Below are 17,972 nucleotides of genomic sequence, written 5' to 3'. Positions count from 1 at the left end.
ACAGAATCCTGAGCCTGCTGTGGCAGATGTATTCATTCCTCTTACTGCTTTTCACATCAACCCAGGCTCTCAGTGGTCCAAATCCATTTGAAACCCATTCTGGGGGACTCCACCTGAGTGGCCAGGCTGGAGTTTTAGGAAGGAACGTACTTTCGAGCTTGTTGCAACAAGTCCTCCTTCCGCTGAACCAACATACGCTGCCTTTCATCGGCTGACTTGGAAAAGCGACTTCCCCTGGCCTCAAAATCTTCTGCTCCACTGGGTTCTGCTTCCATCTCATTGAATTCCACCATTTCTTCCAGTCTGGAGTTCAGTTCAAGTGGCACTCTCTCAGTCTAAAAAAAAGGAAAAAGAGACATATATCTTTGCAAAATGTGGGCTTCTTTGCATCAAAACAACAAGCTACAAAGAATTGTCGCTTTCTGAGGCACTGGAAGAAACCAGACTCTCACCTGCTATACCAAATTCCCTTGGGTTCCTTTGAAAAGCCCAGCCAAAAAAACAGAACAAAGCTATTTCCATCCATGCTCAAAGCTCAAAAATCCTATAACGCTGTATCTTTTATGCCATGTTTGAAAGTAATGTCAAAGACAAACATTTATTACTCATAATTAATGCTCTCTGAAAATGGGGCATTTGAAAGTCAGATTCTGCAGCTGACTTGACAAGTGATGCAACAGTAAAGAGTTGAAAAAGCAGAAATCCACATACTAAGGAAAGAATAACAAATGCATTTGCAAAGATTATTCGTGCTCAAGAAGGGAATTTATGAGGCTTCGGTTCACTGAGTTCTGCAGTAGCCACATTATCCTGGTTTAGACTGCTGGAGCAGGGCTGGCAACTGTCCCAAACACCGTGTGCCAAAAGAGGAGCTGGCAGACCCCACATGGCACCTCTCCCCCCTGACAGCCAGCTGATAACACTAACCTGAAAACTGAGCTGATGGATGATGGCGCTGGGTTCAGCAGCAGAGATGAAACAGCACATCCTGATCACACCCTGCCACACAGGATCACATCAGCCCCGTGATGAGAACCACAGTGAGAGCCAAGAGTGGTGGTGACAAGAAACCAATCACCTCAGTGAAGGGCTGAACGTAGCCATCATTTGGTATCCCAGAGGATGACTCAAGCCAGTGGAATGCTCCAAGGAAGCAGTGGCCAAGGCAGCTCCTACTGCCTGGTTTGGGGCCTTTGGCAGAGCTGCCAAGGAGCCACCATGGCCAGTTCCATGGGATTGCTGCTCCAGCCCCAATGGCCCGGACGTGGCAGCATCACAGTACAGCACACAGGTTTAGGCAGCTGATGAGCAAAACAAGTTGAGTCATCCCAAAGCCCTAGAGACAGGCCAGTAACGCCATCTCCCCGACACAACGCCTTCAGAGAGCAAACACCGAGACAAATGTCACTTCCCATTAGGGAGGTGAGCCAAGCAGGAATCCCAGAGCCCAAGTCAGCACAGTACAGACACTGCAACCTCAAACTCAAGTACAGATGTTTGAGCTCTCTGAGCAAAAAACACCAGTGCTGCAATTTACCGAAGGGCTCCCTCCAGTACTCACACAACTGCACTAGGATAACACAGGGGCACCACTGGACTGCCTCAAAGCACTGCCACATCCCTGAGGAGGGAGGGAGAGCCCCACAGAATGATCCAATGGATTGGACTTGGGGCCAAGATGACCTTGGCAGACCCAGAGGAACAGGTACAAAGCAACTCAGCTGCTGCTTCCAATTACCACACAGGTGGGCAGGGAAAAGGGCAGCTCTGCTGGGGGAAGCAGTGAGGAGGCCACTCCTTGCAGTCAATGTTCAGACAAGATCACTCTCTTTTCCTCCGGGCCATTTGTATGAGAAGATGCAAGTTGCCTCACCCAAGTTTTGGGTTTTTTCATAAGGTTACAAAGATTCAAAAACCAATACCCTGAGCCCTATTCTCCATCATGAGCACAGGAACAGTTACCAAGGAGGTTTTAGAGACAAAACTATCACAGCTAATTGCAGTAAAGGTTATGACAAGCCTCAGATGCAGAACACAGATGCAGAAGCCTGTATACTACAGAAACTGTTCCTCTTTCAGACTCCAAGAGTAAAAATAACATGATTTATACCATGATGGTGATCAGAGATGCCTCTCAACTACCATTACATTATATCAGCCCTCACTCCCCAAAACCACAAGCTACAAATGGGAAAAAAATGCCAGTCATCATCTCTGTCTTAAGACCTTTGAACTCTAAGTGGAATGAAGTCATAATATGACAAGGTACTAGGAAAACCAACACTACTCATGAAGAAGAGCTCTTTTATTTGAGCATCTTAGCTGCCCTAGGAAGTTCTGTTTCCAACAAGCAGAAATGATGGGTTGTTGTTGATCTCCACTTGCTGTTGGAGATCTAAAAAGATTCCCAGTGGGTATGCTGGGAAAAAAAAAAAAAGATAGAATACTTGTAAAACTGACTCTAAGGCTGCAGCACAAAGGAAATGGGAGTTTCCACGGTCTCTCTCAGAGACTGTGCCATAAGGTGTCAAGGTCTATCTATCCACAATTTGGAAATTCAAGTCACACTCAGAGGAGATGATGGCAGCTGCTTATGTAGCTTGTTTGCTGCTTGCCCTTTTCTCACAAACAAGCCTTTGACTGACTACAGCAACAGATTCTTCTGGCAAGCCGAAAGAGATACACCAGGTATTTGGTTACAAATTAAAATCACAATCAAGGGGACACCAAAGTGACAAGAGTTTCCTAGAGCCAGAGGCTCCCAAGGCTCCTCTCCTCAACAGAAATACTCTCCCAGCAAGGAGTTAAGTAACGCTCCTTGGTAGAACTCTGAGTTCTGTAAGAAGAGTGAGCAGTTTGTCCAAAGGCAGCCTAAGCTAACGCTAAATGCACAAAGCATTTCTGAGGCAGGAAGAGGAAGCTTCCAGCTTCCACAACACTACCCAGCAGCACGTCTCTCTATGCATGGCAGTCTCAGTCTCCCACTTCAGCTCTTGTGTGTGATTCCACTTTGGCACAGCATGTATCCATGCAGGAAAACCCTCACAGAGGCCACCAGTTCATCCCCCACAAGCAGCCACCAGCAGCCTGACTAAACTGCAGGATATTCACAACTGTCTCCAGGTCATCTCTGTGCTGTCCTACATGATAAAAACAGGTTCTTCATCCAAACCACCATTTGCTCCAGCCAGAACACATCATCTGAGCAGAGCTCAGCAGCACTGCAAAGCAAAAAGGCATCTCTATCAGAGAGCACGTGCTCAGTGCTGATGTATGGACACCACTCCCAGGTTTTTCAGGTTCTGTAGAAGGAAGGACAGAAAATAAAGATAGTGCCAGGCAGGAGGGAAGAAAGATGAACAGCAACACAACTATTCGAAGTGGGATCTGAAGCCAGAATCAAGCTAAGGATAACTAGTTAGTAAAAACTAGTTTTTACCAACAAAAACGTTGGTAAAAACATCTTTATGAAGAAATGTTTCTCTCATTTAAGAGCAGGGCAAATGCCTCCAAAACCTTCACAGGAACTCCCTTGATTCAGACCAAGATTTTCATTCCTGCAGTTCTGTAGCTGCTACCAGGCTCTTACCAAATACCAGTACCATCACTACCACCTCTTCCTCAGCCTCAACTGCATAATCAGACACAACCAAAGTCTTTTGTCTTACAATCTGCTAACAAGGAAACTGCCACAGTTGAATTCCAGGTAGTAACAGGTTGGCTATTCAGGTCACTAAAGGCTGCAGAGAAAGTCACAACTTCACAAATTCACTCAGCCAGCAGAAAGGGAGATTTATAAAACAGAAACCCTGAGGATGTCCCTATTACAGTCAGGGAAAACAAAAGTGAAATGAGATCTTACCAGACTCACAGGGTAGTTTTTGTCCCTGCCACACTTTAGCTAGCACATGCTGCTTAGTAAAAGCCTTAGCAAAGAACAACAAAACCCAATATTGTGCTTTGTATATAGAAAGGCTGTTATCTCTTGGTCCAGTTCATATCTCACTCTATTCCCACCAAAGCTCCCCATGTCCTAAAGTGCTTCCTCCAGAACACAAAAGAATTCTTATACTCAGAAAAGAAATACTCCTCCTTTTAATGGAAGTGTTTGGGGATGTACAGAATGGGAATGAGAAGAGAAAGGGAAAGAGCAAAGCATTCTGCTCTTCATATTCCATAGACAGGCATGGGCTGACCAGACATGAAAAGAGACATGATGATCTTCTGTTCTTTGTACCATTTGAGAGCACTTTCCCTCAAGGAAGAAAAAGAAAAGCACACAGATAATCCTCTACAGGGGCACTATATTAATATCTGATTTATCTGCCTGACTGTGTTAGCTCTGATGTGAAATGCAAGGAAGGGCTGCCACCAACCTGACCTGGTACAGAACCAAAGGCACCTACCAGTCCATGAAGCTTCTAATTGTGCTTTCTGCCCATTTTTATGCCAATTTACCTGTGTGACAGTTCCAGTATCCTCCTGATCAGTACTGTGCCTTTCCACAGAGTTGTTCAATGCAGGTCTAATGCTATCTGCACGCTGAAATGCAAACATCACAGGTTTAATACAGTGTGGGAAATAGCAAAAAAACCCGAGTTCTCTGAACACATTCAAACTCTGCCCTCTGCAATGTCAGGCATTGTGTTCAATTTAGAAACAGGTAAGTTAGCAATAAACAGAATGCTCTGGGTCGAGAGAGAATTCTCTCTGCTTCCCCACACGCAGACTCCAGATAACAGTACTATCTGATGTGCACAGGACCAGAATTCAATATACTTATTAACAGAAACATTGTCGCCAGACTGCTTTACTGGAATCTGCTGGCGCTAATTAAGAACAAGGCATCATTTTGCCGACTTTCTTTGCAAAAAATCTTCCTAAGTGGTACAATTCAATTATCTGTCAGCAGAGATATCAACTGGAAATGTTCTAAAAGCTCTGCACAAGAGAGACCAAGAAGAGCTGCTTTAACTGAGCAAATACTTGTCTCTTGTCTAGGTAGGACATTTTCAATATATTTTTGGTACATATCTGAATACACTGCATTTACAGAGATTTAAACAAAGGGAAAAACAAATCCCAGATTCACCAGCGCTTCAACTCGCTTCATTCCCCTCACTCAATTATTAAGAGGCTCAGTGCTGTGGTAAGAAAGAAAGTAATTTTAGGTGCACAGTCTTATGACTCACCTGTGTGGGGAAAGGCACCTGGATGCGCCCTTCTAGGATGTTGTCAGTGGTGATCTCCACAGAACGAGTTAGCTGCAGATCCTGCAGAACTAAATGATAAGGAACCTGAGGGAACATCTCCTGAATCTGATGGGCCTGGAGAAAGCAATACAGTCAGTATCAGCAGTAAATAGAGGTTAGTTGATAAGTACGTCAACAGAAAGAGATTAAAAATATTATCAGCTCAAAGATGCTGCTAATGATACGCAAACCCACAGACAGAAGGAACAGAGAAAGAAAACCCATGCTGGCTTTGACTTATAGGGCAATATGCTGCCTGCACTGAAGTCAACACCAAAACAGCAGCTCCTAGGGAGACATGACATGGCCCTGAACAGTGCCTGGAGATGCACAAAGGCTTCAAAAGCTTCCCAACCCTCTTCTTATGACAGCCTTATATCTTTAATAAAGATCTACACAAAACTCAGGGGTGACTGAAAGTTAGATCAACACTGTGAAGAAAAAGCAATGTTGCTTTTTTTAGCCATATTGTTTCCAAATTGGCAGTGATAAGGACAAGTGGAGTAAGTTTTAATAACCCACTCCCTCCAGCCACCCTCCCTGCAAACCAGTTTAATAGGGTCTGAAAATTCAAGTAAATTAAACTGAGTTTTCAGGGAACTGTTATTATTGAATTTCAAGTTAAATAATATCTGAATTAAATAAGTAAAGGTAAGAGGGAAGACAAATAATATGCCTTTAGAGTCGAACAACATGATTTAATTTAATATTTAAAACTCTATTTTCACTAATGCCTCAAGTCATAAAGGCAGAGGGGAGTGAAAACAGCAAAAAGAAATGAAAGGTGGAAGGAGTTTTTGAGAACAAATCAAAAACTATGCCCCAACTGACAGTGAGTTCCAACACAAGCAACTGCTGCAAACCTAACCCTCCATTGTACTAACCTGTGACCAAAACAACTGATTTAGCATTTCAGCCTCTGGCTTTCCCCTTAAAAATACTTCCCTAGGTTTTTATTCAGAAACACAAAGCAGAATGTTTCTGCTATTTTCTATTAAAAATGTGTAGCACTTTAATAATTTGCTAACCTTTAACCAGCTTTCCATTAAAGTCGACATTTTAATGTAAGTTGCTACTGTACTTTTGATAATACACAATCCTAAAAAACCATTACTCATCCTTAACAAAAGCCCATTTGTATCACTGTGTCCAGTAAAAGAAAAATTAAACTGACCTCAGATGGAGAGTTTCAGCATGTTTAACTAATAAATCATCTGCCAACATCTTACTGGTCCCTCCCTGCCTCAAACACCCTAAAAATAGTGGCCTTACCCTGCTGATACTTAAACACAAGTATAGGCTATGGAAAAGACCTAATATTCAGAAAATTCCATCACTTTCAAATGACACCTCACTAAACACTTATTACCATGGTATAGAACACAGTAGTTTGAAGAACTCAAAGAAAACAGCACTTCTGAAAAAAATAAAGTGTTTGACAAGGCCACATCCTTTTCTATTTGTACTACATTGGAGTTTTTATGGATAGATTCAACAAATACAGAATTTCATCCTCTACACTTCTATCAACATCATGAATCAGCAAAAGCTGAGGGTGCTAGAGAGTCCATCTCACACTGAGAAGACACTGAAATTGCTATCTTGAAGCTTAGTGCTATTAAAGATTAAAAAAACAAATCAAAACCTATGGAATGGTTTGATCAGTTACTGCATGACCAACAGGTAATTTCTCTGGATACAGACTCACACCCTTTGGTGCAGCAAGTTGTCAGAGAAGTACTGAATAAGAGCTAAAGAAGTTGCACTAAGCAAGCTGAGAAAATGTCTGCTTATCTAGCCTGGAAGTACGCGTCATTCTTCTACCTCATTGACTTACCTCCAGACCTGTTCTTTCACGCTGGCACATTTGAACCCAAATATGGCCCTAACTTCACTGAAGTAAAAGCTTCTCTCACTCACAAAAACAGCTTTCATCTAGTGTCCAACCACTGTTTTGACTTCCTTCCCCTTTACAATCTGCACTTCCATGTAACCCTTTCCCCTACACAACACAAACAGGAAGGCTGAGGCGCAGTCTTACCATAACATTGAGCTGGGAGTTGCTGGCTTGTGCAATTCCAAGGATGTTGGTGGTGTGCATCACTTCCACAGAAAAACTGGGCAGCCAGCTGGCAATTCTGGAGCCTGGGAGTTAGAAATCACCAAGAAAGTCAAGAAAGAGCATGAGAATCTCAGCAGGCCAAGTACTTCTACATGTATTTAACATAAGTCTTCATATTCCACAAGGCACAAGCAGAGAGTTCTGCAGTGCAATCTATCCCTAATCTATCTCCAGACATGGAGATGGCTGGAAGGAATCAGTAACTGCCCATACTCTCTTCAAACACTGTCACAATGGTTTAACAATCTGGGGACTGGAAATGGATCAAGGAAGCAACACATCCTTGTTTTCTTTTTTTAATATTCCTATTAAAGTGAAAATAAAAATAATCCAGAGTCAAATCCAGTTTTGGAATATATTACTAAATCCAGCAATTTTACAAAAACAGGACAGCTTCTAAGCAATCTGAATCCAGGTCCAAAATGAGTTACCACTGAGAAATACTACTTCAAAGGGACACAGAATAACTGAAAAAAGTGACTGCTGCAATAGTGTGCTTCAGCTCAAGGGAGTAGGGCACATGGGTGGCTCCCTCCTCCTTCTGTGCTGCCACTTAAATAAACATGGGCTTTGCTCTATGCTACTTTGCCTTCTATCTCCATGGTAATCCTGCACGTCTCCAAGCCACTGGAGAGCCATCAAAAAGACAGTGTTATTCTAAATATAAATGTCCTTTGGAGACCTAAAGCACCCCAGAAGTGGAAGCCATACAGAAACTATCAGCAGTCTCCATGTACCTAGAAATTGTCTGACCTTTCTCTGCCCATTATTTTCCCCCACCACAATCTCCAAAGATTTCAAAACAAGCACAGATGAGGAACAGGTCACTGGGTAAGTCTGCAGTATCTCAACTGCCTCATGGGAGCTCCACAAAGGCAGAGCCCGAAGCTGAATATTTGCAATACTGAAATCATCTGAGAAACACCAAGACTACCAAGAAAATCTGGGAAACTCTAGAAGACCAGCACACAACAATACGAAAACTCTAAAAAAATCTGGAAGACAAACAACACAAATTGCCTTTTTCAAAACAAGTTGCCTCCATACACAGAATTTATCGTGGCCTGGAATCACATCTGCTTTGAGAGAACTTACAACACGCTACTAAAAAACCCCAAACATTTTAAACTGTTGTGGCTACATGATTCCTTCTGAGACTGATCTTCTGCACTTAACCAAGCATTGCAAGTGTCTTGTAAGCTGAGTGGCAAATGGACTTTTGACAACCACACATTAGCTAGGGCATAGGGGAAAGACTGACTTTTAGACTGCATCACAGAGGGCTTTTTTTCCTCTGACTGTTGCTGATTAACCACCACATGGCAACAAAAAAAGACACAGGAATTTCCCATTCTGCTTGTCAACATGGCACACAATGAATAAATGTCAATAACTTAAGCTGCTGACTACAACAAATCCAAAAAAAGGGAGCACTTACACAAAATCTTTCAAGAAATCTCAACAGCTCTGGGAAACCTCAGAGACACATCTGAGCTCTTGCAAAAGAACCACCAGAAGCACAGTGGTGTTTGACAAACACAAGCAGAGCACGGTTTGAGCTTCAGCTGAAGCACAGAGAGAATTCCCTTCTACAGAAGGCTGCTCCTCCCCTTTGTTTATTGGGGCAACAGCAGCAGATGTCAAATGTGCTGAGCTCACCGTCAAAGTGGAAGAAGTGATTGTGCTGGTTCAGGCGTGGTCTGCCTTCTGCTGCTGCCACAGGGACTAGGTTCTCATCCAGATTCTCCCTTTGGTGATCCTCCCTCACGTGATGGCTGTCAGTGATATTAAGAGACATTCTGCAGGTGGGGCAAGATGTGTCTTGTTCCAGCCAGGACCGCAGGCAGGAGCTGACAGGAAAACAGTAACACTGTGGTGAGCTTGCAGTGTTTTTCCAAGACTCCACTATCACCAATACACCAAGCAGCTGTAGCATATTCTGTACACAACATCAACACATGGACTACTCAGAGATACCCTTAATGAGCTCCTGATGACTCTGGCATAGCTTTCTTATTTCTTTCAGCTGAAAATCCTCAAATGTTCACTTTTTTTAAACACGCATGCAGATTTATCACAAGCTTAAAACACTCTCCAAGCTTGCTGTCCTTCTAGCTCAGGAAAAGTAAGTTTTGCCTGGAAGGGAAAAGAAACCAGTTCTTTTCTCTCACCATTCCCAAGTGAAAAAGGCAAAAACCAACTGGACGCATAGTTAATGTATCCTGACACATTTTCACAGCAGCTCTGCCTGTGATGAGGCAATGGCACCTCCAGTGTTTTCAAATAGCTTTTCAAAATACCAATACCCAAACCACAAAAGTCAGTACCACTCCACAAACTCCCTAAACAGATTTATTAATACTAACAATTCTGTACCATTACAATCCTTCCTTAACTCTGAAATTTTCTGTCCTGCAGAAAGTGGAAGTGCTTGAAATGAGGCTCAAACACTCAAAGCAGTGCATGTTTTTTGATTCATGCTGATATGACCCAATTGCAGTATTTGTTCAAGTTAAACCTAATTTTCAGTGTGGAATAACTGAATTTCACAGGCCTGAACACTTATCAATATTATAACACATACTTCATATTTGCAGGGTGGGTTTTTTCCAGAAGTTCTCAAAACACTTTAGAAAGGTAAACATACCAAAAGATCAAATAAACCTGTTCCCCAAATTGTGTATTTGTAAACAAAATGAAGGTATGCATCACAGGTTTGGGTTGACACAGCAAGGGAAAAGCTGTAATTGCAGGACTATAGTGAAGTCAAAGATACAAGCATTCTGTCCAGCTCCTGAAACTTTGCTGAAGTGCTTTCCATCATATTGCAACAGACACACAGTGATGGGTTTCCCAAAAACAACCAAAGCACCACAGTAAACATCTGCCACCTTCCACCACCCAGGTTACCAGTACAACCAGCATGCTGGCACTGGCAGTGCTGCCCAACATCACCTCCCTGACTACAGGAAAACCACCCTGCCCACAGCAAACTCAAACCTCTTCTACTCCAAAGCTCACTTGGGAAACACCTGGAGTTTCCCCAGCTGCCACCACACTGCTGCTCCTCAACAGTTCAACAGCCAAGATGCTGGAATGGGCAGAACCCCGTGTCAGCTGCATCAGCACCAGACCCAAAAAGCCAGCTGTGGTCACACCCATTGTGCACCACACAGGCAGAAGGGCTTGGTCACCCACAGCACCTCAGGAGGAGGAGGGCAAACAGCAGGTCAACAACTGGCAACCTTTCAGAGCAACAACTCTTGAAATTGCCTGCTTCCTAGAAGGTAAAGAAGAGAGTTTCAACATGCCTAAAAGATTCAGACACCTATTCCCATTAAATTTCTTTAATATTTGGGAACAGGGTTGATCTCAGCAATGCGAATTTTCCCTGCCACCTTCTCTGCCACTCCAATTAACTGATGGGGAAAAAAAAATCCTACATAATTGAGAATGGACACAGTGTTCAGCCTGTCGACAAAATCACCAGGCTTTTATGAGGAGAGAAACCACTCTCAGGTTGTAAATAGGGTTATTAGTTACATCTGGTTTTATATGCAAGCCATCCACTGAAACATGTTCCCTCTCTAAAAGCACCAAGGAGTGTAACTTGCTTCAGAACTATAACTGCTTCAGAAAAAAATACAAAAGGATCCTTTTAAATACAGAGAAAATGACTTTCTGAAGAGAAGACCCTGGGCTTCTCAAGTGCTCAGCAGGTGATTAAATATTCACATGATTCAGTAGCACTGGAAAAGGAGTTTCTGCTATGGAGGCACATTATCTCATTAGAGACTTCTTGGAACACAGATAAATATTTATGGCAAGGTTTGTCATAAATGACAACAAATTAGCACACAGATTACAACCTCTGGTTTGACAGTTACCAGAAAAGCAAAAAGCTATTTACAGAAAGTAATACCACAGGGACAATTTAACTGACCTGCATATTCATCACATGGCCCTCCAGAAATGCCTGCTTCAATCCCTGTTTCTCATTTCATATTTAAGGATGGGCATGGGTGTGTAAGCACTGCTACAAAGGATTCAAGGAAAATCACATCCAGCTCAGCATACTGTGTCCACAAGCATCTGCTACTATTCACTACTGAATGAGTGTAAGAAGCAGTGTAAAAAGAGGTGCTTTGGCCAGAAATCTCCCAGTTCTAACTACCAGCTGCTTAGGGACCATTTTCTGCTGATTTGGTTAACCTCTTTACAGCCCTGATGGACTTAGTGCCACAGATTAGAAACCACAGATTCAGACCTGGTCTCCACAGCTGGGGGATTCACCACCATGTGAGGATGCACTGTATAAAAATACTCCCTGTTTTCTCCTTAAAGCTGATATCTGGGAAGTATTTAAGGATCCAGCTCCAATTGTTCTTCTTCACCTGAAAATCAACACAACTAATCTACCAACCTGTGTTTGAGAAACTCAACACTAATTACCCACTAGCTGACAAGGTGCACACTCTTAGTTTGGGGGAAAAGAAGTGCACCAGGTGGAACAACTCAAACATGAAAATGACTGGAGTGAAAAAGACTTGTACTCTGTAATCGGAAGCAGACCAAGACAACCCAAGCAGCAAGCACCCAACAGCTCTGCTGGTAGTTTGTTATTTGTCATCCCACTGTAAATTACAGCCATGCCCATCTATCCCTTCCTTTCTCAGCTGGGTGCAGCCTCTCCAGCCCAGACACATACTTGTGGAAAAGGTGGCCACAGGGGAGTTTACGTGCGGATTGCATGGAGTCCCAGCAAATGGCACAGTCATCATTGTTCACTGCCAGCTCCTCTGGTGTTGCAACTGCAAACCTACAAAGAAGAGACAGAAGGAATGACTACACAAGCTCAGCATGGCCTCCTCTCTAGAGAATCCAGTACTGAGAAAACCTTACCCTCCATGCTAACTTTTCATTAAGAGAGCTATGCCAACAGATCTGTTATTTTTTTAATTTGCTGTTTTCCAGGCACTGCAAAGGAACACACACACATCACTCTGACGCCTTTTGCAGGCACTTTTTTTGCACATCTCTTCATACATCCTAAGTGCAAAAAGCTTTGACTTAGTACCTTCCAACACACAATTATATGATCATTTTGTTGAGATTCTTAAATTATAATCTGTATAGATCCGGTCTATGTCATTTTTCTAAATGAGTTTTAATAGCTGTACCCATTAAGTTGTCTCTTTGGGATCATAAGCATTTATGGTGACTAATTTGGGCCTCAGATTTAGCCATTCCCACTTGTCTTGACTCTTCTCCCTTTTTTTATTTAAGCTACAGCGCCATGTAAGCAGTTATATAGAAATGAGTGGTGTAACATTTCACAGCACTGCTGGTGGGGAATATACCTGAAGAACAAGCAGCACATAAAGGCAGCTGCCAGTGGCAGCTTCAGAAGTAAATTAGAATGCGGTTCTTCCAGCACAATCAGAATGACCAAAACACATCAAGTCATTCAGACAAGAAGTCTGTGACACATGCAACTCAAACAGGTTCGTGAGCAGCTCAAAGGGATTCAGTGGCTGCATCTTACTGGAAAGAAACAATGCATTGTGGATGAACCTTATTATGCAGCTCTTAACATGATATCACAGCCATTAAATGAATTCTCAAAAAAAAAAAAAAAAAAAAAAAAAGCGCCTCAGGAATTTCTAGACAAGCCAGCCTTCTCCACCTGGATTACAGCAGCAGGAATCAGAATTAATCAAATGCACAGGGGCGCAAAATTAAAACAGTACAGTGAGAGAACAGTCAAGAAAGAGTAAAACTCTCCCTGTGGATCTTAAAATTTTTAAGAATATAGCTGAATTTTGAAAACATTGGGTCAGAAATCTGACTACCTGGTATAATATCAGGTTTTAGTAGGCCTCCCAATTTCTCCATATTACCTCACTAAAAGAGAATGGACTAAAGTACTGCCAAGGTGTTCTCAGCTCTACTTTAGGTAGAATCTTAGAGTTGGGTTCAGGTTTAGTAAATACAAAGGTAAAGCTATGCAGGTTTTAATTAATATTTTGATTTCATTTCAGTCAGTAAGGGAATAGTATGGCCTAATGAAATTAAGAGTATTGATTTCTATCACAGCCAAAGCCAGTAACTGACAGCTAAAACAGGCAGAGCTGTGCAGAGCTTCTGTCACATCACTAAGGTAGTACGCAAAAGAATAGAGAAGAAGAAATACTGGAGAGGTGAATTCACTTTTTGCCACTTTATCCATTACCAGTAATACTGCCATTATACAAGTCAATCCTACATATCTGTAAAATACAGAGTCTCCCCACTAACAAATAAAACGGATAAAAACATACTCTAGTGTAGAGACTTAAGGATCAGGTTTGCAACATTGCATCTGTCCAGCTTACAGCATGCCACTGTGTATCAAAGAAACATAAAAGAACCCAACTTCTTTCTCAGGATCCTCTCTACCAGATCTACATCAAGACTGCAGAGCAAGCAAGGGGCTCACCTGGCTTCCATGTTTCCAACCACACGCAGGTAGTTCTTGTGCCGCCGGATTCGCCGCTGCACCTCGTGGAACAGGTAGCGCAGCTGCATGAAAATCACCAGGCTCGCCATTGACAGCCAGATATTGCCAAACAACTTGGGAAAAAAACAGAGCAATGATTAGAAACAAGCACCATGAGAAACAAGAAGCTGCATCAGGTCTTAAGAGACAAAGAAACTGAGAACCCAGCCCTGAAGAATTTCTCTTTTGTTGGGTCCATTCAGGTACTACCATTAATTATCTCTTCACACACAACTTTGGCATCACAGCATTTATAATGAGGATAAACTGAGTTGTTCTGTCCAGCTTAGCATCCCCTGCTGCCAATGAAAATAATTCAGTGTGATATTACTCTATAAGAAAAGCTAATTAAACTCCTACTAAACAGATAATTACACACAGTAGTTAATACTCCTTAACAAAGTTATTTGTGAATACTTCAACTACACAGGAAGAAAGAATGCCAGAATCCAACCCCTCTATATTTTCATCTTTATTTAAGTAACTTCTCTGTAGTATCTGGTTTCTAAAATAAGTAAAAAAAAAAAAAAAAAGTATACCCAATATCCTTTATTTTAATGCCAGTCTATTTGTTCAAAATTATGTCCAGTATTTCATACCAGCATATGAATATGATGCATCAAGTCCAGGGAAAGCAAGGTCAGCTCCATAACAAAATCTGTGTAGTAGACGTAAGTGCCTTTGCCCTCCCACGTTCCTTCATGGTTGAGATCCCAGAGATGAACTACATATCTGCAAGTGAGGAAATTAACATTATTCTTTTTTATTTTTGTTGGTGGTGGTAGGTTGTGTGGTGGTTTTGTTTGTTTGTTTGTTTTGTTGTTGTTGTTGTTTGTTTGTTTGTTGGTTGGTTTGTTTTTTTTTTTTTTTTTTTGTTAAATTCATCTCTAGAATTCAAAGTATTTTGTCCATTTTTCAAAAAACTTCTGGATATGGATTCTTTGCCCTTCCAAGGCTCTGTGCCCATAGTCTGTGCTCACTCAAGGGGGACTTCTTTTAATGTTACTGTTTTTTAAACAGCAACATCTAAAAAAAAAAAAAAAAAGCAGTCAATGCTTAGCCCACACTGGCACTACAGACACTGCCAGCCGATAGAAAAGATGCAGCATTTGCTAAAAACTACTTCATGTACTGAAAGTCAATCTTAGCATTGTAGTAACTAGAGAAGCACATTTTTCAGCACATGAGGCGTTTCTAAGGTGAGTCATTACAGCTCAGTGTCAGACCTGAAATGCTGACAGTGACCTGTACAAAGAGGTTCCTGTGTTACACACAGGTGTGTTACAGGTACACATGCATGTGAATTTTTCAAAGCAAACCTTCAAGAGACCAAGGCCTTAAAACAAATCCTGGAGAATGATATTAAGTAGCATCTATCAACCCTCATCCAGCAGCAACAATCCACTTTAATCCATGCCTCGAGCTATCACCACCCACTGAAGCTATCCATGCATTTCAACCTCCATGTGTAAAAAGCACTCCTAAAACGCATTTCCATCTGTAAAAATCATTCTGAAAATGCTTCTATACATATTTAATCCTTTGTACTATCCGACATATCTGCCAACTGTTTACTAGCTGGCTTTAAAATAAATGTTCCTGTAACTACTTAAACACCAGTACAATCTTTTATTCAAATAAAGGCTACAGGATAAGACACAAACATAACTCAAATAAAACAAAAAAAGTCAATTGCAAAACTTTTGCTAAAAAACAGGGCGAAAGCTAACCACCTTTGCTCATCTCATAGAATCCTGCAATGGTGTGGGAGGGATCTGGAAGATTATCTCTTTCCAGTCTCTTTGGCTGCCTCATGCAATGAGGCTGTGACCACTTCCAGGATGGGGCATCCACAGCGTCTCTGGGCAACAACTCACAGTGCCAGTGACTCACCAATCTCACAGGGAAGATTTTTTTCCCTAGTATCTAATCTAACCCTGTCTTCTGTCAGTTTGAAGTCATTCCCTCACGCCATGCCCTTGTCCAAAGTCCCTTTCCAGCTCTCTTGGTGCCCCTTTAGGTACTGGAAGGGGCACTAAAGCTTCACTAAAGCCTTCTCTTCTCTAGGCTGAACAAGTCCAGCTCTCTCAGCTTGTCTCCAACAGCAGGTGCTCCATTCCTCTGAAAATCTCTAAGGACTCTTCTAGACTCACTTCTAGGCAGGTCCACATGCCTCTCGTGTTGGAGGCCCCAGAGCTGGATGCAGCAGTCCAGGGGGAGTCTCATCAGAACAGAGCAGAGGGGCAGAATCCCTGCCCTGGACCTGCTGCTCACACTGTGGGTATGCAGACCAGGATGTGGCTGAGCTTTCTGGGCTGCAAGCACACATTACTGGGCCATGGCAAGCTTCTCATCCACCAACATCCCCAAGTCTCTCCTCAGGGCTGCCCTCAATCTCCAAATATGCATTTGCAATTCCATGAGGTAATGACACACACCTCATTACATAAACACATCAACATGCTATATGCACTACCATCCTGAACACCACCCTGTAAAATATAAGCTACTTACCGTAAAATCACATGAGCAGTTCTGACTGTCACCAGCAGAGACTGCAAAAGAGGAAGAAAAAGAACACACATGGTAACAACATTCTGGCAGAGACAGATGCAGGAGCTCAATGAATTTTAAAACACAAAATTCATTTAGGCAGCTTAACAAGTTCCTGTGAACCAATGGTCACTAGAGGTGACTGTGTGCACAATATACCTGAGACAACCATGAAGCTTATAAATAAATATGGAAGAAACTGTTCCCAAAGACACAATGCTTTTAAAGCAGCCACTAGTGTTAGTGCTGCTAAGTGTCATTTTCCCCAACTACACAGGATGCATTGCCTTTTTCAATTATTATCACTGAGCAAGTGTTAAGACCACAATCCCACCAACTACCTCTCCTCATCCCACTTCTTAAAAAAAGAACAAACTGGAAGAACTGAATAATAACAGAAATTTGAGGAAGATAATTTCAGATAATTCCCCCCCTTTGCTGAGATGTAAATGTTGCTAAAAGAACTTCTCTCTTTAATCATACTTATGTTTCTAGGCTAAGTACAGACAAAAACCCTGAGTATATCAGAAAGCGTAAGATCAGAAGTGTAAAGACAAGTCACCAAAAAGATAACTACATTTCCATGGGTTCTTACCATCTAAGAGACAGTGGCCCCATCACCTCTCTGTAATCCCTGGAGCCCACAGTGCTCCATCTCTTCATTCTACCCTCACAGTGCAAAACACCAGACATGCTTCCCCCAGAGACTGCCCACACCACCCTGTAGTTATCAGGGGCCAAGTGACACTGAGATGCAGGGGATTTACAATGAGTAACTGAAACCACTTCTGTGAAACTGGTCTGATGGCATGCCTTCAGCATAAGTACTACAAACAGGACAGAAGAATTATCAAAACCACTAACTTCCCAAAGTAGCAATAAGCCAGTTAGTTTGAATAATTTTTTCAGTGTGTAAAAAATATTCTTTAAGTGTTTTGATATATATTTCACCCTTTGCAATACCCAACATATCTGCCAACTGTTTACCAGCTGGCTTTAAAAAGAAAACATGCATAGATAGACAGACTGCTTGCTATACTATAATTCTTGAACAACATATATTAAGGAAAAAAAGATTAATGTTTTCTCAAAAATACAGACAAGTCCCTACTCAACTTTCCCTGGGCATCTGCACATTTCATATCCACCCTCTGCAGCAAAAAAAAATGCTGACAAAGAAACAGAGAACAAGGGGAAGTTACCTAAAACACAAGAAAAACATCTATATTGCTTTATTGAAAAACCTGAGCTAAATCATTGTTTGCAGAAGAGAGATTATTAATAGCTTAATGTAACTTAATGTAATTCATTCACACTAATGGAATACACTTGGCAGGGTCCCTCTCGAGGAGCATCACACAAGCTGTAACCAGAAAAACATTTCAGTCTGAAAGATTTATTGTTTTTTACTAAGAGCTTGAAGTCTGCTATGAGATGTCACTGCCAGTACCCATACAGAAAGAAACCTAAATATTTTATTCCACTCACATGAGTGCTGGGTATTAAA

The 17,972-nt window shown here is 42.0% G+C and overlaps 1 protein-coding gene across 1 annotated transcript in view; it reads right to left on the bottom strand.

Annotated features, from left to right (window-relative positions):
- Window positions 1-17,972, bottom strand: part of AMFR (autocrine motility factor receptor) — a 28,348-nt gene that overhangs the window by 2,820 nt on the left and 7,556 nt on the right. Inside the window, exons 5-13 of the mRNA XM_066327795.1 lie at window positions 16,427-16,467; window positions 14,512-14,644; window positions 13,853-13,986; window positions 12,083-12,193; window positions 9,034-9,224; window positions 7,294-7,397; window positions 5,193-5,327; window positions 4,459-4,542; window positions 151-335 (exon numbers count right to left, since the gene is read on the bottom strand). Of these exons, the coding sequence (XP_066183892.1) occupies window positions 151-335; window positions 4,459-4,542; window positions 5,193-5,327; window positions 7,294-7,397; window positions 9,034-9,224; window positions 12,083-12,193; window positions 13,853-13,986; window positions 14,512-14,644; window positions 16,427-16,467 (1,118 nt within the window). The remainder of the gene's footprint in view (window positions 1-150; window positions 336-4,458; window positions 4,543-5,192; window positions 5,328-7,293; window positions 7,398-9,033; window positions 9,225-12,082; window positions 12,194-13,852; window positions 13,987-14,511; window positions 14,645-16,426; window positions 16,468-17,972) is intronic.

The sequence above is a fragment of the Sylvia atricapilla genome, chromosome 12 (genome assembly GCF_009819655.1).
Source record: "Sylvia atricapilla isolate bSylAtr1 chromosome 12, bSylAtr1.pri, whole genome shotgun sequence".
Classification (NCBI taxonomy): Eukaryota; Metazoa; Chordata; class Aves; order Passeriformes; family Sylviidae; genus Sylvia; species Sylvia atricapilla.
This window is presented reverse-complemented; position numbering and strand designations above follow the sequence as displayed.